The sequence below is a fragment of the Falco punctatus genome, assembly GCF_963210335.1.
Source record: "Falco punctatus genome assembly, chromosome: 2".
Classification (NCBI taxonomy): Eukaryota; Metazoa; Chordata; class Aves; order Falconiformes; family Falconidae; genus Falco; species Falco punctatus.
The window spans coordinates 78,274,747-78,296,735 of record NC_137581.1 but is presented as its reverse complement, the minus strand read 5'-3'; the positions used below and the strand labels follow the sequence as shown (position 1 = coordinate 78,296,735).

At 46.4% G+C, this 21,989-nt stretch overlaps 1 protein-coding gene across 8 annotated transcripts in view; it reads right to left on the bottom strand.

Moving 5' to 3' along the window:
* B3GALT5 (beta-1,3-galactosyltransferase 5) overlaps nucleotides 1–21,254 on the bottom strand; it is a 31,159-nt gene extending 9,905 nt beyond the window's left edge. Inside the window, exons 1-3 of one of the 8 annotated variants that reach the window (XM_080376670.1) lie at nucleotides 9,153–21,254; nucleotides 3,841–3,991; nucleotides 262–451 (exon numbers count right to left, since the gene is read on the bottom strand). In XM_080376670.1, coding sequence (XP_080232796.1) covers nucleotides 262–432 — 171 coding nt within the window. In that variant the 5' untranslated portion in view covers nucleotides 433–451; nucleotides 3,841–3,991; nucleotides 9,153–21,254. Of the gene's footprint in view, nucleotides 1–261 lie in introns of all 8 variants that reach the window. The other 7 variants (XM_080376671.1, XM_080376672.1, XM_080376674.1 and 4 more) reach the window with 7 other exon arrangements.
* Nucleotides 21,255–21,989: the final 735 nt, after the last annotated feature.

Sequence of the window (21,989 nt, the reverse complement as noted above, 5' to 3'; positions counted from 1 at the left end):
CTTACTTGAATCTTCCCTCCCTCCAAGCCAGCATCTCCTCAGAAATCCACACAGGCATGTCCACTGACAGCAGGTTACCCTGCCTAATTGTTCAGACCTCCTCCCCATCTTCAACATCTTACAAACCATGACCTAGACCCACCGGGGCCCTCACAAACCAAAGAGTGGAGAAGCAGCAGGTATGGGCCCATGCCAGGTGAGAAAGAATAACAGCAGTAAGGGGGGGAAGGATGGGGGGGGGGGGGGTAGCTGTTTACATACCATGTTTCTCCATTTGTTTGAAAAGTGCCTGTATCCCAGAGCCAGCAAGTGCTGTCCAGTGGGTAGACCCAGCCAGGTTCCTCCTATCTTCAGCTTCCTTGCATCCTGCGGGGCTCTTGCACCAACCCAGAAACTGCTCCTGATCTTTTTGCTGGAGGGACCATGAGTCATGTATTTGAAGTCGGGTCACCTGCTCAGAAAAAAAACCAACAGTGGGTCAGGTTATTTGGATGTTTCAGCTTTTGCAGAGTTTAGGTAACTCACTAGGGCACGCTGAGGTGAGAAGAGGTTATCTGTACTTCCTTCTCCTTTCAAGGTGAAAGAGATCCAAACAATAACATCAATGTTCATTCATTCATTCTTATTACAGATTAATGTGCTGCATATCTGATTACAATTCTAGTATAAATTCTGAGAGAAAGAAAAGTTATCTAAGCAAACCCAAAAAGGTCACAGTGTCAAAAAAATTATGCATCACCATAAATTAACCTGGTGAGAAGAGTATAATGCTTCAATTGCTCATTCTATTAAGCCGCAGGCCCACCAGTTACTATTTTAGAGCACTAGGGTGGGGGAAATTTTACTGGGGGAAGGGCATTCCCTTCCGCTTCCCTGCTTCTTAAGAAGGAATTGGATGTGGCGTCTCACCTAAAAATACAGCAAACTAATGTACAATCCCCAGAGCTATAGATTTCATAGAAGTTTGATCTCTGCCTTCCAATCAGGAATGTTCTGCCCAGACTCTCCAAAACCACGTTAGTGCCCTCTTTTGTTCAAATTCCCCTTTCCAAGCAGCAAAAGAGGTTTTGCGTTGCAGTTATAAGTTCATCTTAAAGTCCAGCCAGGTGTTCCTGGGACCAAATCCAGCTCATTTTACTCATAAGAACAGTCCCATTCACTTCAGTCAGTATTCTCAGAAGCACGAAACAAGCAGAACTGGAGTCCTGGTTTACTGAAATTCCTCCCACAGTGAAATGCATTTTTGCAATGATTCACTAATGAATTTTGAAAATATTTCAAAAGTTCACATTTCTTCTGCCACTTACATTTAAATTAACTTTATCTTTAAATAGAGTGTTCCTCGGATCTGTTTTTTCTTGCATGTATAGCTCACAGCAGTCTTGTGATTAACTTAAAAATTGCTTTAATTAAATACATATGTAAAATTGTATGAGAATATATATATGCACAAACACACACACAAGATTATAAGAAAATCTGCTCTGCATTTGTTCTCATGTTCTTCAGTGGCCTGGGAGGAAGCACATTAATATTCTGAAAATAGTGTTTTTAGGAAAGGATGATGTTCTGAGGTTGACAACAGGGCTGCAGAAGAGGTTTACTCCTGTCACCTGCTCTCACGAGACTGTCTGAGAGTTTTTGACATTTCTCTGTCACAGGAATTCCAGAACATGTACAAACAAAAGTCCTTCAAATACTGAATAAAGAAAGTAATTGAGAGCCATTTTCTATTAAAACCCATTAAAATACTTTCAGAAGTATTTTAGAAATACTCAAGAGCAAGAAACCATAATATAACATACTAATTTTACCAGACTGCAATAGAATCAGACAAATGTGATTTGACCATATTTACTTCTTATTTCCATGTTTGGGCACTGGTAACAGATCTAAAGAAAAAAATTAAAAAGGTCCCTGTTCTGGACAGCTGGGAGAGCAGCCTCCCAACGTATGTTCTGGCATGTATTTACCATACTGCCAATCCAGAGCCAGGCTGTCTTCCCTTTTCAGTGTATGTATGAAGCAACATACCTTATACAGCTATATAAACACACACACACACACAGAGGCAATGCAAACATTTGTAAATGTATGTACATTGTAAAACATATTTTATAAATTTTGCAGATCACACATATGTACACATATCGTTTCACAGCAGGTGACTGACCACCACCAATGGGTAGGCAGTGGCCTTGATAATAAACACTTCCTGGAGCAAAGTCTCATTTGGTTTGAACTATGTGAAATCTGGAAAATACTAGTTTTTGCCATTGGTTTAATCACCAAAAGGAAATTTGGGCTTACCTGGAACTAGTAGGAATGCTGTTCTTTTTTCCTCAAATGAAACGTTTGCCGTTACCCACAGAGATATTTGTGGAGTGGACTGGGGAGAGGGCTTGCAAGGGCCCAGATCACACCAGTAGCACCTTGGGTGTTCCCAGGCTGGTGTCCCAGTTCTCTCTGCCTCCCCAGCCATGTGTAGGAGGGAGCCATCCAGATAACATGTTGGACCCCACTCTGGGGATTCACCCGAGCTGCGGCTCCTCACTGGGACACCCAGCCCTGCAGAGCCACGAAAGCCCCTGGACCAGATGCAGTAGAGGAGTCTCAGTCTCCCTGTCCATACAGGATTTTTGTTGCAATCCCATTTCCTCTGTTTCACTCTTGCAATATTCTTTCCCCATTATAACACCAGTTGCCCAAACTTCCCTCGCCAGGTGAACTCAGCAAACAAATGAGAGTGCACACAGGTGTCTCACCTGACAGCCCTACCTTTAATTTGTCCCCCTTGATGCTCAAGAAGGGATGAGTTGCCCCAGATGCCCACAAGGCCAGTGGGAGCCTGTGATGCAACGGTGGGGCTGTTGGAAAAGATACATTTGCAGAGGTACAGCTTTGGTGTCCCAAGGACCTAAGCTTGGCAATAGGTTACAAGGTTGGCATTACTGAAAGAATACCAAGGGAAAGGGTGACAGAGATGACCAGCTTCCTGTCTCTGAGGCTGTTTTTCTTTTAAAACCTTCGATTTCACTCTTGGTTTTGGGTGAACAGGGAAAATTTTGAAAGTTAAAATAATTTTATATTAATACAGGCAGGTCAGTTCCTTGGACCACTTAAGTTGCCTATCAGGGAATTAAATCACCTTAGTATTGGCTCCTTAGCCCTGGGATGCTGGGTCCCCATCCCGTCCTGATCCCACTTGCAAACAGCAGGTTTATGTTCCTGGGTGAAGCAAATGCTCCATCTCCCCCACTGCCTGGGAGAACAGCTACGTGTGAAGAACACATGAGGAAAAAATGGCTTCTGTGATGTTTCAACAGGACAGCATGGCTGTGACCACATTTAACAAAACAATCACCACCCAACCTAAAGTACCTTGCTCTACAGCAGAGATATGAGTGTGGGTTAGGTGTGACAACACCTTGTGGTTTCTAAACTGTCTCTGTCACTGTATCTTTCCTCCTTTGCCTGCATCCGACAAATAGTACAGTCTGTGATTCAAGATTTCCAGCCTGCATGCACATACCTCCATGGAACAGTCCTGGAGATGTTAGTATGAAAGGAACAATAAGTCTACAGGAGGTGGTCCAGAAAGCAATGGAGACCTATCAGCAGCCAACCTCTTTTCTAGAGGTCATTTTGAACAGCATCCAGTACTTTTGCATCAAAACCAATCTTTCCAGTTTTCTAGAAAATCTTTTTGCATGAGATTATACTTGGGTTTTCTCTCTGATCTGAGTCAGGAATTGCAGTTTGTAATTATGTCAAAGCTTTTTCTATCTCCTGTTGTTTCAACTACACAATATTTTATGTAGGGCACTGCCAAAAAATTACCTGCTTCGCGTCCTAAACAGCGGTTTGTTAAAACTGACTGGCACAGCGTTTCACGGCTCTGCACAGATCCAAATGAGGTTTGCGCAACAGCCTGGCACCCAAGCAACGCGCACTACAGGAGCCTGCAGCCCAGTGCTCCTCTCGCACACACCTGAAACAAGCACGTGGAGAAAAGAAGGTAGTCAAGGTCTGTGATCCAAATCAGTCAAACTGCAGCCCTCTACTTTGCAAATACCTATTTCCACCAGCGCAAGAGCTTCCTCCTGCGTTCTGCTGCAGCAGGCAGTTTGGCTTTAGGGTCTCTGTCCACACTGCTGACCCCTGTGTAACTCCTTCATGTTGCACACTGATAAGGCCGTGGTAACTCTTGTGACAAAGTCTAGTTATTCCATCAAAATTAATCTGACACCTCCTTTAGTTCTGTTAATGAGTATAATTATGTAAACGGCACCAAGAGATCAAGACTATCTGCCACATAGATCAGGAAAAGAAATCTGGCCGAGGCAGAGAGAGGTAAGTAGGTCTAGTGTCCCCCTGAGAAACAGATTCAAAATACCAATTTAAAGAAATAAAGTTTTCTCAGTTTTTTCTGGGGCAAAGCTACGGTCAGGCCACTGAGTTCAGTGGACGATGGGTGTTAGCTTTGTGTTGAGGTCACACACACCAGCCAGCGAACGACCCGCACTGCAAAAGGCTGAAGCGCTTTGACTATCTGCAAGAGTCCTCGTTTTGTAAACAGAAACACAAGCAGCTGTGACAACGCAGACCTAAAAGCATTGGCATGATTTAAGTGCATAAGCAGGAGTTAATGACCTCACATACTGCACAGTTCAAGTCAGCAGCAATATTCCCATTTTTCTTCCCTAATAATCAGAACATGTGCCCTGGTATAAGTACTAATAATACCCGCTAACTTTTGATTTTCCTCAGAATAAAACCTTTAAATTGCTTTCTCAGAAGCTCAGCAGGACACAGGGAGGGATTGAACATTCATAGATAATAAGAAAATGTCACATACAGCAGGAAACATTTATTTTTTTTTCTAAGCGCAAGCATTTCAGAGGAGCAGGGGTCAGCCTGGAACTCTCAAAGATGATGTCTCTGGTAAGGCAGTGGGTTCAGCAGTGGCTGGGCCACCGTTACAGGTAGGCAAGTAGCTGGGTTTCTCCTGTAGCCCAAGCTCTGAAGTTGGGGAGGGCTTCCCTCTGGCCCAGTAGTTTTCAGCTGTCCCCCCACTGCCAGAGTGGGAAGCTGCCCGACACCGACCAGACCTTCTCAGGAACAGCAGTGCCTACTCATGTCCCACACAGGACTACCAAAACCAGTGGTGGTGAACCTCTACCCTAAATAAAGGGTTGCATGGGGACAGACTACCCTGCCTCATCCCCTGGGAGCGCTGGCTGGCTTCTCCTGCCCCATGTGTTTGGTAGCAGCATCCCACTGAACCTCCCAAGCTGGTGATGCTGCTTCCAACCAAAAGAACTGCGCCACCAAGGTGATGAGGCTAAATGTCTCCTTCCTGGCACTTTAAAATGCCACTTTTCAGAGGGAGGTTTTTACAGCAACATGTATTAACAATGTCCTCACCCAAAGCAAATGTCAAGACTGGCAGGCAAGAAGGATGACAACCTGGAAAGGGTACAGGACAAGGGAAAAACTCCTTCTGCCGCCCTTACTGTCAGACCATGGAAAAACTCTTTCCCTCTGCTACCTCTCACCAGCTTCTGCTATCAGGATTGTCTTTCCTTGTCAGCCCATCAGTGACTCAAAGCAAGACATTGTTCCTCTGCTTCATACATACCAGCTTCTATCATTTAAGCCCTGAGTTGCTAGGCACTTTATTTACAGTCAAATCCTCTCCCTTTTTTTCCTTTTTTTTTTAGGTTTTTTTTTTTTCTTCTCTGGTTTTCTTGTCACTTTTTTTGCAGTGCTACTGAGTAGGGTTAGCTTTCCCAGCTCCTCTCCAGGCACCTCTGCACTACGGTTGGCCTGCCGTGATGGGGTGTGCATGGGGAGAGGGGCTCTGAGGGGTGGGTGCTTTTGATGCCTAAAATAAGCCCCTGGCTCTCCAGAAAGGCCATGAAGTTTTACAGCCAGGGAGCTAATGCTGGGCAATGGGCGAGCCATTCACCCATGGTCACAGACCCATGGCAGGAGTCCTGATGTCCAAACCCTAAGCAATCAATTAGACAACAGATAGAAAAGGAGCATTGTTGGTACTAATTTTCAAATCCTACCATGTTGCCTGGCTTATACTCTGTTGTTATGTCACTAATACCCTTTTAGCTGATTGAGCCTGTAACTTTAACAGGAAATTGAATGCTCTTTGTAGAAGGTTGGACTGGTTTTATTTACCACTTCGGGTTTTAATAAGAAAAGAAAAAAAATAAGGAAAAAAAAAAAGATGAAGAGTAGAAACAAGTCAAGTTTTTAATTTAATGGTTCTAGGGGAAAAAACCCCACATATTAGAGTGATGTCTTAAATTTTAGATTAATATTAATCACAATGAAATTCCATGCATATATACATAATACAGATGTATACAGATATATGCATACAAGTGTATTGTTTTTAGCAGAATGACCAACACAGCCTAAACAATGGTACAGTTATAACAGGCAAAGAAACTTTTTTCCCAGCAATCAAAGAAAAAATCTGACCAAAAAATGTAGACTTTAAAACATAAATAGGTTAGAATTCAGTAACTGAGTAAGAGTCCCTGAAAGTTTCACCTCCATCCCCCAGGTCTCTTCCCGCTGTGCTACGACAGAGACAGTTTCAGAAGAGCCATCTGACCCACTGTAATTCCTTAACCTTATCTCTTCAAAGAAAGATTTCCACCATTTCCTCCTCCAAATCATGGATTTGTACTACAGAGGGTAATGAACTGGTGGTTAACCACAATGCCAGCGTACGCATATAAACTGACACAGCAGCTCTCTCAGAGGCAACGAATAGGCATAGGAGCTTTGCATGCAACACTCACCTATTAAAAAATACAACTTTATTATTACAAGGGTTTCATCCACTCAAAAACACAGCCTTTCCAGTTCAGATATGGAAGTGTCACCTCAGGTGTGAAAATTTCCATTATTCAATGGTTGCACTGGTCCAGACCAGAAGTCTATGTGGTCTCTGGGTTCTGCCTCTGAAACTACCCAGGCAACTGATGCCTAAAGTAGAACAAAGATCATGGTGAGTGTATTCTCACAGAAGGAAGGCATTTATGGCACAGGGATCTTCTGACCCAGAGGCTACATCTTCCTCTTTATTTAAAAAAAACCCCAAACATTAAGAGCTATTAGCTCTTGATGCATCTTGAACTCATCCACATTACCATGGCTAGTCACTCATGACATTCATTTGGAAAAGCCAAAGAGCCTCAGAACAAAATGGCAGGTTTCCTCTCAAAACCAGCAGAAAGTTTGGCAGGAGGTGGAGCTGCTCCCATAAATGTCACAGGAAAGAAGTGCTGCATCTGAAGAGTCAAAACAAAATTTACTTCCAGGGACTTTAGCCAAGTCAAGAAAGCTTACTTCTGTTTTAAAATATCATTTTGCTTTTCCAAGCTGCCTGCAAAATTCTCCTTGTGAATCCTGGCCCTAAAAAGCCCACCACAATGTCAGCCGGGATATTTAGTAAGGCCAGATCCCTTTTCCAGGAAGGAGAGAGATGTTACAGTGGAGGCTGCAATATGAGCTGTTAAGCAACCTGTTGCAAATTTCAGACTATCAACGCAGAGAAACTGTGCAGGACAGCCATTACAGTGCAGCCCCTGGTGTAGGTATTCTTTGTACTTTTCAGGAGTATATTTGGACAGTTTTAATTTAATCCACTTCCACAGTCAATCCAAACACAGCTGGCAGGCAATGAGCAAAGAGGCATCCTTTCTTGCAGGCAGAGAAAACAGCAGCGCCTCTGGGGTGCTCCGGACCTTTTCTCATCTTAGTAATCATTTTTTCCAAACATTCAGACTAAAACTCTTCCAATTCTCTCTCTGTCTTTCCTTCGCCCTCTTGTACCAAATGTCCCTTTCCAGGTTTCTCTTCAATGCTAATAGACTTGCTTCTTCAAATGCTCCCTCTGTTCCTACAATACTCCCATCTTCCATTTATCACTGATGCTAATGAGCATATTTCACTTTTTTAAAAAATTGCCTCATGAATCAGCAAATTTATTACAATAACTATTTTAATTGCTATGTTCTAAACTGCAGATCTCACCAAAGACAAGTAATTGTCCACAATGGGATGAATCAGAGCAACCTTACCCCATATAAACCCATGTGGTTCATCGTGCTGAACAGGAACAAAGTCCAACTCACAGCCACTTTCTTATCTTCATAAACAAAAAAAGCAATGGCAAAATTTCTTCTTTAAGCTCTTGCTGTCAATGCTAGTACTCCAAGAGCCTGGTTCTCTGAGCTATAGAAGCACCATTCTTCAAAAAGTGTATGTACATGTCTGTTGTTCCCCCCAAAAAATCAAGTATCACCCTCATTTACAATTAGTGCTGTATGTTGGATTTTTTATCTTAATGAAAAAAATGAACATGAAAATGGTATTTCAGACAGGATGAAGGTCCTCTGTGTCTCCCTTGGAAGCAATGTCAAGATACACAAAGTAAGAAGTAAAAGAGCACTGCACAGAAGAGATAGCCATGCAGATTGTACAATAAATGTTCAAAATGGGGAAAATTACCAATAATGATATTCCAACATCACTCCTAAATCTTTCATAAACAGAGTGCTGCTCAGCCCTGACAATATCACTGTAGGATGAGGACTTATCAGGATGGTACCTTTCAGATGGTTTTTGCTCCTATTTTAAGCCGGGGCAGCACTTGCACAGAGTACGTGAGCCCAGTGCTCCTGCCATTCTGTGCCCTTTTGTGTCATGCTGCCTCTTGGCACAGTCATTGTTCAGTGTTTGGAGCTTTATTCTTCCCCTATCAACCCAGCACTTGAACTAAATCTTTGCCTTTACATGTCTGCGAAAGAAGCAATCTGGTACTTTTGGAGGATAACATTGACTGGGCATCACACGGTTTCCACCCAGGGCAGGGAAGCCCAGGGACAGCCACTCAGGCTCCCCGCACCGCCACAGCCCTGTGCCAAATGCTAACCGGGAGGGACGGTGTCCGGCTCCTCTTTGCATTAGCAGGGCTAAGGCAGAAAGCAGAGGAACAGTAATCGTACCACGGCCCGCATGCTGGCAAATCCTTTGTAAATAACTACTTGGGTTTAAAAGTGCTGATTACACACAGTGATGTCTGTAGGATCAGGCCCAAGGGCTGCTTTTTAATTACTTACCTGTACCGCACGGATCTTCTTCTTTTTAAGCATCTTATCCAAGGTCTCAGCAAACACACTGGACAGCCAGGAGAACATTGCCCTGTAGTTGTCCTAAGTGATCCTGGTTTTTATCTGGGGACAGGTTCGCTGGCTGCCAAACGATTTCCTTGTGTTAAAAGACACACTAAATAGCACACACTACATCCTCCGGCAAACAAGAAGATTGCTTGCTACTTTCTTACCACCAAATCAGTGTTCCCCGCTCACGCCAAGTAGCCTGATGCACCTCACCGCCCGTGATGCACATCACCGCCCTTGATGCACATCACTGCCCGCTTTACCGGAGGACGGGCGCTGCGGTCCGGAGCCCTCGGCTGAGCCCCACATGCCACGGGGCCACCGGATGCTCGGCCCGGGCGAGCGGCTTCCCTGGACTTTGATCCCATCTCCCAACTGTGGTGGCATCCGCCACACTTTATTGTCCTACTCTCCCTACCCCGCCGCGGCGGCTGGCGACTCCCAGAAAGCCGGGGGCGCAGGTCCAGGGGTGCAGCTGTAGGTGCGGGGACCCCCGTGCCCCCGGCCATACCTGCCGCTGGAGCTGGGGGCAGGGGCAGCTCCTCACCTCAGGCGGCCGCGGCGCATCCCCCGGCGGCTCCGGCCGTGCTGGGCGGGGGCTGCAGCGGGCGGGCGGCCCTTCCCCCGGGAGGGGGGCGCCGGCTACAGTTTGCGAAGTCTCCCCGGGTCTCCCCGCAGCCCAGCCACCCCGAGCGAGGCGCAGCGGGATCGCCTGTGCCTCCGGGGCCAGAAGCGAGGGACGGCAGCGCTGCGGCAGCGGTAACCGGAGCTCCTGCCGCCTTCCCTCTCTCCCTCCTCCTCCTCCTCCTCCTCCCTCCCTCCCTCCCTCTCCCTCCTCCCTCCCTCTCTCCCATAGGTAACGGACCGACTGTACCGCTGCAAGCTCCGTCGGCAGGGAAGGCAAGGTTAGGAACTGCCCGCAGATGGTTTATTTTGGACATTTTGGCTGGCGGGGGGGGCAATGGCCTCCCAGGCGCCGGAGCGGTGCTCGTGGGGCTGGAAAGCGTCAGCGCAGCGCCAGCCCTTCCAGCGCTGGGACGGTCCGGCCCCGCGCTCCCAGTCACCAACGATGCTGCCTTCATCTGCACAGGGGGAGAGAAACCTCCCTCTGCTAAAAAGGCTGCGTTCGGGCACCCTCACTGTCCCGAGATTTCCCCTGACGGGGAATGACATTCTGGTGACAAGGGCAAAGGGGAGCAAACACCGCCCCGCGCAACCCCGCGGGCAGCAGCAGCGGTGGGGGGCAGCACCCCGCTGCCAGCCCCGTCTCCACTCTGCCCAGTCACTTCATCGCCCCTCTCCTCCCATCTCCTCACACCCCTGTGTTTGCTTGACCCCTGGCACTTTGCTGTTTGGGCACCAGCTCAGGTTCAGGACAGAGCTCAGCCCCGGGCACAGTCAAGCCTTTCCTTTAGGGCTGGCCCGAGTCCAGCCAAGACGTCCCATCCCTTCCCGGGGCCACTTGCAATACTTCTTGGTGCAAGTGGAGAAGCGCAGCATTTTTACCTTCGTATATATGCAAACTGTCTCCCGGTGACAGCAATCAATGACAGTTTCACATGACAACAATTATTGAAGCAAATGGCTTTGGGGAAATGCATTTCTCTCCGAAGGGCTGCAAGCTCAAGCAGAAAAGAATACTTCCAAATAAATGTTACAGATAGAGCAGCCCTTCTAATAGCAAAATACCCACTAACAAATCAGGGAGTTTGAATTTCTATCAAGAAATATTCACTTTGATTTGTCATTGTCACTTTTGAAACAGGTTGTTCTAGTGCAGCATAAAACCCAAGAAACAGATCAATCGCTACAGGCTGCTGGCAGCTCCCTTTCTCCTCCCCCTCTACTCCAAGGCTAGAGGTGGACAGATGTCATTAAGGAGACATACAAACCACTGTTTGCTTGTTCTGCTTTGCAGGAGAAATAAAAGTAAGAAGAGAGGTTCAGAGCCACTTCCACATTTGCTTCAGAGAGGACTGCTCTAAAAAGCAGAGGGGGGTGTTGGGGGGTGCCTTTTCAGGTTTTTTAAAGGCAAAAAAACCCCAAAGCTGGGTAGCTTTAGTTTCTTCTAAAGAGGAAGCATTAGCTAAGGCACCTAGAATGCCTGTGCCTCCCTCTGTATGCATGACTATCTCTTTTGTGCTCTGAGTTCCTAAAAAAACCTTTCCTTTAGTTTTGGGAAACCGCTAACACTTTCTTTGTCATGGTCTGACCTACAAAGGCCACGAGACTCTGGACACACAAAAGCTTCTGCAAGCAAATTTCCTGCCCTCTACCTGAACACAGGACATTTTCCCATGGAAAATGGGAAACCAAGGGTGACCTGGGGCTCACACCTCTGACCACACAGCTGCTGCACATCACATCCCTCACCGGCTGTCTTCAGGGCAGTCCAGCCAAGGAGCTTACTGAAACAGGAGTATGTTACCATTTCATACAAAACCTGTTTCGACTCTCTTCAGCCATGCCAGGGAAGGGTTACTGCTCCTAGTTTGCTCTGTTGAGTTTTAGCAGTTTGCATCTTCACAGCTCTTAGCCTGCCCAGCTGTCTTTAAAGCCAGGGAGACTTGAGGGTGTTGGGTCTCTAGCAGGACTGCACACTGGAAGGCACACATTGCACTTGGAGATTACACAGGCTAATGTCTGGAGGGGCACAAGACAAAGTAAAATAAACTCTGAAATATCTAGCCTTTGTGCTGAGGAAAAAAAAAAACAAAACCAAGCAAAATCTAATTCTCTGTACCCCTGATTTAGGATTGCGCTTGCTGTGTAAATCCACCCCTACACCAGCAAAGCATTTAAGCAGAGTAACGTAAACATATGCCTATATTTCATTTAGCAGTAAATTTAAGTCATCATGTGTCTACATGAAGTTAGGCCTCAAAGAGTGAGTCAGGTCCTAAATCAGTGTTGTAATTGAACTAAAATAGCCTAAGCCTTCTCTAAATGCACATAGCTTTAACCTGTCACATCAAATGAAAATTACATACTTAAACTATAATCTTCCTGTTCCCTTAGTCATCAAAAGAGGCTAGATCAAATTAAAAAAAAAAAGACAGCGTCGATGCTGCTCAGCCGGCTGAGGAGGAGGTGGGGCTCATGGACTGGGACATTCAGCTTGAACCAAGGGGTATTTCTGCCTTCCAAACCAGAGTCGCCCCCAAACTCACCTCCCCCAGCACCCCCATCCATGTCACTCCTTTCTCCTTCAAGCAGGAAACTGGCAGCTTGAAACACCGATTGCGTTGGTGTCTCTATATTGTCATCTCCCCTGACAAGTAACATTGGTTGGAGATGACCTCGCTAAGTGACAGTTAGTATATTCACACAGGAGCTCGTTCAAGCATAAGGCAGGCAGAGATAAGATCAGACAGCAAACACCCATCAAAAGATGCCATTGTTTGTTTTGGGTTTAGGTTTGCTGGGTTTAGTTTTGTAGCACTATGAAAAATGTGAATAAGAGCTCTGTCCTTGGGTTTTTCTGAATGCATGTGCTGCTAAGACAGCTGTGGGGGAAGGCAGAGCAGCACTTGCAGCTGAAGAGGGTATGTAAGGGATTTACAGGCTGCATACTTGGTGTAGGTATGGGATGTTTCAACAGCTTTATTACCTGACTGTATTGGAAGTTTCAAGGCTATTCGCTTTAATGCAAAATTAAATCTAATTTTCGTACAGAAGGTTTCAAGGTTTTTCTACAGTGAACCTACACAGATTTATTTCAGTCAGGAGGAGGACTTTTGTTGAAATGAAAGCATCATCCCTTCAATGGGCACAGTTTACGCTATAAAGACATTAATAGCAGTGCAGATTAATCTGAGGGAAATTGTTACCAATAAAACCTACTCGTATAGTAGCAAAATGGTTTCTACCCTCAGATTTACAGTATTATAATTTTACTGATGCAAAACTGTATCTTTGGCAGACAGTGCAAGCTCTGCTGGTAAGCTAGGCACATCAGACACCCCACCACACATGAAGCTTTATCTATATAACAGCACCCCTGCTAGGGGGAAGGTGGGAATAGTGATTGCTTCATTATATCAAAATATGCAAAGTTCTACAATAACTTGTGCAAACAAGGCTCAAATACCTCTCAGCAACAGCAGCTAACAAAATAAGTGGGTACCATTCCCCACAGATGACTCCTGTACTGGCCAATGCTCCTGGGGCTGTTTCTTGCCCTACATAAATCCACTGGAGCACAGAAGGTTCCTCCTGCTGACCCCCACCCACCCTGTGTCCTGTGTTTCCTTCTTACCTTACCTTACCTTACCCTATCCACTCCTCTGTCGTGCTTAAATGAATCAGCAGGTGGGGTTTTAAGCTGTCTATAGGTAAACATGAATACTTTTTTGATCTAGATATGCTTGTCTAACCACTGCCTAAAGAGCAAAGAAAGCTGAATTTGCCTGTCTTAATGTCTCATTTCCAATTACTTCCACAGCGCACTGATGGGTACAGCTCCTCCTGGGTGCAGTCATGTGTGGTGGCACATGCAGAGGGTTGGGACAGGGACAGGCATGGGGTCAGGGAGGGAGGAGACTGCTTCCTCTCTTGTCGGGACTGGGTTCAGCCCTACAGCAGCAATGGCACTAGCAGACTATTGCACACCATGCAAAACAAAAAATATTGAGTGAATTTTAAAGGAAGTTTACAGAAAGCAATGCTCCCATTCAAAAAACGCAAGCACATTGTTAATACGACTCTTAAGTGTGATACTCGTTCAGTTGCTTCGTATTCTTCTTCACAGCAGATTGCACCTGGCTGGTGAACCTCACTTGCAGGACACTACATCCCAACAGGAAGCCATTTATTAAAATGCTGGAGACCAAACAGTCATGAAAAAAACTCTTTGAAAAATAGTTTCCCATAAGAACTTCACGTGGAGGGAAAAATCTTAAGCTGCCCGTAGCCATTCACATCGTAACGCTGCATACAAGAATAAAGCTAATCAGTAGAAGGACAGGAAAAAGTCAGTTAATGGAACTGCTTAAATGAACCAATCAGGCATAAAAGCTCATTTAATTGATCTTCACAAAGGATATGCTGTTCTTAATATTAGTTTTGCTTATGCATGCCTAATACCTCCTTCTACCCTGTATTTGTAAGAAGGCATGCTAGTCATGCGTGAATAAAATTTTATTGAGAAGTAAGTGTTCTGATTTTCTTTAATGTACATTGCTCACATTTATTTTGCAAGCTAAGCCAAACTCTCACAGTCTGATTATTTCTATATGGGACTACGAATAGGGCTTGCAAACTGTGAAGAAGAACTTCAGTGAGTCCGGGAGTGTCTCCACTTCCTGCTGAAGCTGTGAATTTATTCCTTAACCAATTACAGCAACACTAACTCTGTGCAAGACCTGAGATGATTCAATTGTGACTTTTCATTTCATCCTGTATAAAACCTTCAGTCTAGCCTCAGCCTTTTGCCATTCCAGTCATTATTATTTCCAGTGCTAATCGCTAGTGGAGCCTGGAGCAATCGATCTGCTGAGACATGCCAATGTTGCATGTTAACAGCGTGGTCTCCTAAGGATGGGAGCAGAAACACGCTCATAGCCACAAGCTCCTGCTTTGTGTCTTCCTTGAGCCATTGACACTGCGGGTTGGGTGGGAGCTGGCTGTGCCAGGTGGAGGACAGAGCTGGTAAGACTCGGCAGCCGCAGTCATAGCTGGCACCAGTGGGAAGCCAGACAGCCATGCCTGGGTTAGGGACACCCCTCCGCCACATGTGTTTTGTCGGGGGGGGACATCAACCCACAGGCGTCAGGGCCGGCAGGCTGCCAGCTCCAGCTGGTACCCGTCCCCTGGCTGGCACATGCCCGCAGGCACCACCAGGCAGCTCTCGCCTGCGTTCTTGGGGGTGGCTGGACAACAGTCTTTCAGAAAGAAACCCCAGCTTGATGTAGGGCCTGTGACCAACACAAAAGTCTTTTGCTTTTACTGATAAGCTGCCTGAATAGTAACCATCCAAACTGTAGGGGTGTGTACCTTATCTCTTGCCATGCTTTTGTTGGCTGAGGTTTGCCTCCTGCCCAGGGGAGTTGCCTCATCCCTCTGTCAGCAGACACAGACTGCCATCGAGCTGCCAAAAATTTCTCTCCAGCTATTTTAACCTGTGAGCAGGTGAAGACAAGGACCTCGTGCCTTCTGTGTCGGTGCAGCACTCAGGGCTGCCTGACACCGACCACGGTGCGGGGCCTTTGCGCACTGGAGGTTTCCTTGCTGCCACCGCCAGGACTTGTGAGCTGTAACCTCCATTAATGCAGTGCTGCATTTACCTCCCAGGCTCTTTCCAGCTTGCCCAGGTTTCTTCCTGAAGACACTGAAGCCATCTCACTGCTGAAAGCACGAGGGAAAGCCTGGCTCCGCAGGGCGCCCAGCCCTCCGCAGATGGGCCCGGGGCTGCCGGCCATGGCGCTGTGGGGTTTCACCACTGGTTGTCCTCATCCCCGCCGGCCTCACTGCTGGCCAGGGCTCAAAGGTTTGGCCTACAAAGTGACCTACATAGAGCAGCCAGCTCGCTCCTCAGTCCCCCCCTTGCTAGGCTGAGCGATCTGAGCTGATTAATATCCCCAGTTTGCCAGGCTGCTTTCCAGCATCTGGGTCCTGTTAACTCTTCCCATCACTTCCATGTCCCTCCTTGAGCATAAGGCCAGTCAGTGTCCGACAGAGTACCCTGAACAAAAGGGTATCACCAGTGCTCTCAAGTCCTACTAGACATTCCCACACCCCTCCTGGTACAGAATCTGGAGGTAGGGCTTTGAGCCGTTTAGGCTTTGAGACATGTGACTTGTTTAAATAAATAGTGCAGGTTATAAAACACTGGAGCCATCAGAAAGGTGCAGCACAGCCTCCCCGTCACCACCTGTGGAGTTCTGGATCTCTCCTAGAAGGGGCCTTCAGCACATCTCCATGGGGAGAAGTCTGGAGAGGCAGGGACTGGACATGACCACCGTGCCTGCCCCCGAAACCAGAAACCCCCTGAGCCCCCCAGAAATGCCCTGTCACGCAGCAGGCGCTGAGCACTGCCTTACGACAGTGATGGTAATCAAATCACATGCTCCAGGGCTTTGGCCCACAGGAATAAGGAAAGCAGGGGGGTTTGGCCGTTGCCCACTGCGTAATTAACTGGAAGGACGTAGAAGCTTTTAATTTATTTGTGTCTCTTTGCCTTGTCCCCCATTTTGAAGATAAAGGAAAAAAAAAAAAAAAGAAAAAGAAAAAACACCGTTGGGTGCAGGACCCTGAGCCACAACGGCTGCAAAGCCATGAAGCGTGTGTCCTGCTCGTATGCCCTCATTTCCCTTCAGGAATGGGTTTCTGCCCCTAAACCCAACGGCTTGACCTGGAGACAGGGAATGGATAGGGTGGACACAAAGGGTTTGTTTTCATCCTGCACCAGGGATTATGGCTCAGCCACCTGTCTCCTGGCCCCATCCTCAGCAGTCCCATCCTGACCCTCTTGTTATTCTCCTCTTGCATGAGAAACCAAACGACAGGTTGCAGGGCACGTCCACTCTGCAGGAAAATGCAGAGCCTCACAGAAAGGCACAGACACGGGCTGGATGCCTAACATCAATCTTTCTTCTTCTCTCTTCCTGGCACTGTGTTGTTTTCTACCTATCAGTGCTGATGCAGTTGTGAAAAGCCCAGGAGATGGGCAGGAGCCACCATGGAGCTGTGCAGGTCAGGGGGATGGAGCCTGGCTGCTGAGATGGTGGTTGTAGGGTCAGCGTGGGGCAGCCAGTGCCTAGGAGCCCTCGCTGGATGAAGAACATCTGCAGCCTCCCCGCAGGGACATGCTACGGAGGAGGCGAGCCAGGGCAGAGCTCACATCTCCTTGCCTCCTGAAGGAAGGGCACCACCCAGACAAGGATGTGATCCTTGGGAAATAATGATTGAAAACCAGGTTTAATATAACTCCCACTCCTTCCCTTCCAGCCTTATCTGCCTGCAAATGTTTTCTCAGCGCTGACTGAATGCCGTTATCTTGTACACAGCTTGAGATGAAGGTTTTGATGGAGCTTGATTGGAGTGCCAGAAAACTGTTCACTCAGTTATGGCTCTGACAAATGGATCCCTCTGAGCTTCTGAGTTTAATGTGGTTTTTTTCTGATTTATTATTATTCATTTATTATCAGCATCTGGGATGGTGAGAGAGCAAAAGCTAAGGAGAAGGTATCCAAATAGCATATTTTTTTTATCTGGTTCAAAACAAGGCCTGTCAATAGGAAAGTTTCAGGTCATTTGGGTTAAAACCAAGGAAATCAAATCTTCCAAATTTAAAAAACAAAGTAGTGTATTCTCCTTTTCTTGTCTTTTCTCTGCATTTTAAAGAAACACCAGTATTTCTCGGAAGGAAAATAGTTCCCCAAACACTTCCAGCACATTTCTACAAAAGCTTGCAGGATGCTTTTCCCCAAAGTATCACCAAAGGAGAGATCCAGAGCCACCTACCCAAATCTGCCAGCAAGTGCTCAGCCCAGGGGCCACATCCACATGGCCAGTGACGAGCAGGGCAAGGGATGACAATGTGACGCCCTGCGTGGCAGCACGTGCCTGCAGCAGGGCTGCACCAGCCTCATCAGGACCCGGGCTGGCAGACCCACGGTTGGGGGCAATGGGAGGTCCATCTGGCAAACACAGCCCTCAGAGGCAGCCTGGAAAGTGAGATCAGCATATCTGTGGTGGTTTGACCCTGGCTGGATGCCAGGTGCCCACAAAAGCTGCTCTGTCACTCCCCTTATCTACTGGACAGAGGAGAGAAAATACAATGAAAGGCTTGTGGGTCATGATAAGAACAGGGAGATCACTCAACAATTATTGTCACAGGCAAACCAGACTTGACTTGGGGAAATTTAGATTAATTTATTACCAAACAAATTAGAAAAACACCTTCCCCCCACCCTTTCCTTTTTCCCAGCCTTAAGTTCTCTATGTCCTCTTTCCAAGCAGTGCAGGGGAGTGGGGAATGGGGGGCTACAGTTCTTCACATGTCATTTCTGATGTTCCTTCCTTCTCACCCTGTTCACCTGTTCCAGCATGGGGCCCCTTCCACAGGTGACAGTTCTTCACAAACTTCTCCAGTGTGAGTCCTTCCCACCGGCTGCAGTTCTTCACAAACTGCTGCAGCGTGGGTCCTCTGTGGGGTCACAGGTCCTGCCAGCAATCCTGCTCCAACATGGGCTTCCCAGGAGTCACAGCCCAGCCTCCTTCAGGCATCTACCTGCTCCAGCGTGGGGTCCTCCACGGGCTGCAGGTGGCTATCTGCTCCACCATTAACCTCCATGGGCTGAGTGGCACAGCCTGCCTCACCGTGGGCTTCACCACGGGCTGCCGGGGAATCTCTGGTCTCATGCCTGGACCACCTTCTCCCCATCCTTCTTCACTGACCTTGGTGTTGCAGAGTTGTTTCTCTCACGTATTCTCACTCCTCTCTCTTCCCAGCACAATTATTTCCTCCCCACCCCCCCACCCCCAGTATGCTATCAGAGGTGCTACTCTGATAGCATTAAGTTAATCGTTGTTGATTAACTCAATTTTGGCCAGTGGCAGGTCCATCTAGGAGCCAGCTGGCATTAGCTCCATCGGACATGAGGGAAGCTTCTGGCATCTTCTCACAAAAGCCACCTCAGTAGCCCCCCCATTACAACCGTGCCGTGCAAACCCATTATGTTATCTCATGGGCAATGGCCCACTCTACTCTGCACATGCCCTGCGGAGCCCTGTACAGAGCCAGCAAAGGCATATAATCTTGTTAGACAACCTTAAAGTTCACGGATACATCAGGTGCACTGTTAAACACTTGTCCTGGTGGATAAAGCACACCTTAGCATACGGCTTTGACTCAAGCCAGGGGGTTGCTCATCGCCATTATGATGGACGGCCTGATTTCACCAGCCTACATGAGACTGCACCTGCCGACAGAACTGCACCAACGCAACAGAAATGAAAACCAAACCCCGTTTAAGTCTTCAGACTTTTCACCTGTTTTTGAGTTGGTACTGAAGACAACAAAGCTGCATCGTTGCAAGTGTATCATGGTTGATACAGGCTGTGGCACTAGCCCATACCCATGATTTTTGAAGCAGCATTTGGGGCACTATGACGCCAGCAGGAATTTTTCCTGGAGCAGAAGGCTCTGAGCGCAGCTGCTAAGCTGATGTTGGGCATGGCATTGGTATAAAACAGGTCACAAGAGAAATCTGATGCAATATTACCTTCAAAGAGATTGAAAATTCAAAAAGTTCCCCTAAAAGCTCAACAGAAATGAAATAATTTCTTACATCATTCCTCTTTGAAATATTTTCACTTGGTTTCAAAATGAATTCCAAGAAGTGAAACATATTTTTCACAAAAGAATAAAAGGCCATTCAATTAACATTTATTTCTTTAAAAACCTGGAACTGATGTACAATGCATTGCCATGTCAGCATCTGAAATAAGGTGTTAACTGGTTTACTTATTTTCTTTTCCAGAGGAACCTTGTTTCTCAACGCAGTCATCCATCCGCCTGACTCCAACCCTGCTCTACTACACTACTTTCTGTTACCTAAGAGTATTATTTGCAGTGATTTATTAAATTGAGCAAAGCCACTGGTTCCATAAATATTTATCAATGTCTTTTAAATATGTACACTTTAAAAATTGTAAAGGTTTTTTTCCATGTTGGGTTTCTGGGTGATTTTTTTTCAGCTGAATGACAGTGAATATTGGTAGCTGGAAGTCCATCTTCCCCATGATTTCCCCAGTATCTAATTCACACTTGACATCTCCTATATCGACAGCTTCCAACTTTTTTTCTTTGTTGCTTGAGGGCTTGTCCAGCACATGAGGTGGGGACCCCATGGATGAGGACCCAGCCTGCAGAGCAGGGGGTGTGATTCTCTACTCCCAGCCTGTGGGAGGCAGCTGCCCCAGGACCACTGGGAGCTGCAATGCTGAAGTCCCCCATGCCAACGGGTGCCCTCGGTCTGTCCTTTACCTGCCACTAAAACACTCCTTTCTCTGAAGCATGTCTGGCTGAAGTGGGGATCTTATTTTTGTATGCCAGGCTGGTGCTCGCAGCACTCACCTTTGATATGGGGCACTCTGAGTGTGTTTAAGAGTCACTAATTTATGTAAATAGCTGGTGGGACAGGGTGCAGACCCTGCTGAAATGCCAAAGTAAAAAGCCTCGATTTTTGACCTCTGTCCCCTCAGCAGCTGCGGCTGGGCTCTGCCTGATGGCAGCCACAGAGCCCGGCTCTCTCCACAGCCAGGATTGTCACGAGTTGTGTGTTCAGCTTTAGCCCTCTTCCACTCTGCCCCATGAAAGATGAGCTTGAAGATGTGGACATCATGGCAGTGTCCAGTGTCCAGTTGAGTATTTACATACTTATTTCTGATTGCTCATTTGCCAAGTGACTTTCTATGAATGGCATTTTTTCATCATAAAAAAGATATTTTTTAAAAAAATGCAGGTATTTTCAATTTGCTCTGCTTATTAGCATTTTATCTTATGTCTAGTTGATATTCCCCCACTCAACCCTCTTTATTCCGAGAGAAGGAAACCATGATCTGCCCTGGATCAGGGTGTGTCGTGCGTACCCAGACATGCGGGTGTCAGCATCCCCACAAGCTCCTCTTTTGCATGAGCCAGGCCAGGAAAACTGGCTGCCCACAAGTTCAAAATTTATTAACCTTTCACACAGTGCAGTAAAACACAGATAAGCAATAAATGTACTTGTCCTTGTTTTCTCTTGTCCATTAAATCGACTTGCTGCTTTTGGGGATTCAAGAAATGGAAATGTAATTAAGAAAGGAAAAATAATTTCTCTCTGGAAGCAGCCATCATGCTAACCACTGCAAAACATATCTCATAGCATTTTACTAAGCAAATAAATATTGTCCGGTTGGCTCAGCCCGCAGCTCCATAAAGCACTGCTCTGCCCAAGGAGGGCGCTTGCCTTCGCACAGCCACTATGCACAAAGACCCCTTCTGCTGGCATTATTTATATTATTATTATTATTATTATTATTATTATTATTATTATTATTATTATTATTATTATTATTTAGAAGTTTCAGCATAATCAGGAATGTCAAACTCACATTTTCTCCTTCTGGTCCCTGGAATCACAAACGTGCCAACCCTAACATTGCCACCAGCCTCCTTCCCGGCACCCAGTTGAGCATGGAAAAGCCGTGGTTGGGCAGGTGACCCCAGACTTCAGCCGTGGGGTACCCACAGCAGCCTCACTGCCTCTGCACCCCAGGGTCTGTGAAGTCATCAACAGAAGTTAAAAACAAATAAAATGCTACAAAAACGTATGGCAGAATAGCGGTGCATGATGAATGCCTGATACAAATGTGTACATCTGAATCATCAGTATTGGGCTTCAAATATTAAACCATCAAATGTTTAAGCAACTGGAGACTGCAGTATCTCTAGCTCAGTTAACGTAAGGTTTCCACTTAAAGCATCAAACTGTGAGGCCTGAAATTTCATCCTCCCCCAAATTTCTTAGTACATAGAGTTGTACTTCTTGTGCTCCTGGAGGTAATCATGAAGCCATGCTACTCATTAATATAGAAAGAGACACCTACGGTGGAAAAAAAAAAAATAAAAAAATCTGATGCACTTTCTTAGATGTCTAAGAAGATTTTTAATGACTGAACATTTCAAAAATAGATAGCTCAGCAGCTTTAAATAGGTACATACTGCACTTTTCTGCTATATTTCAAACATTAACACATACCCTCTGCAATGTACTTGGTACACAGCACATT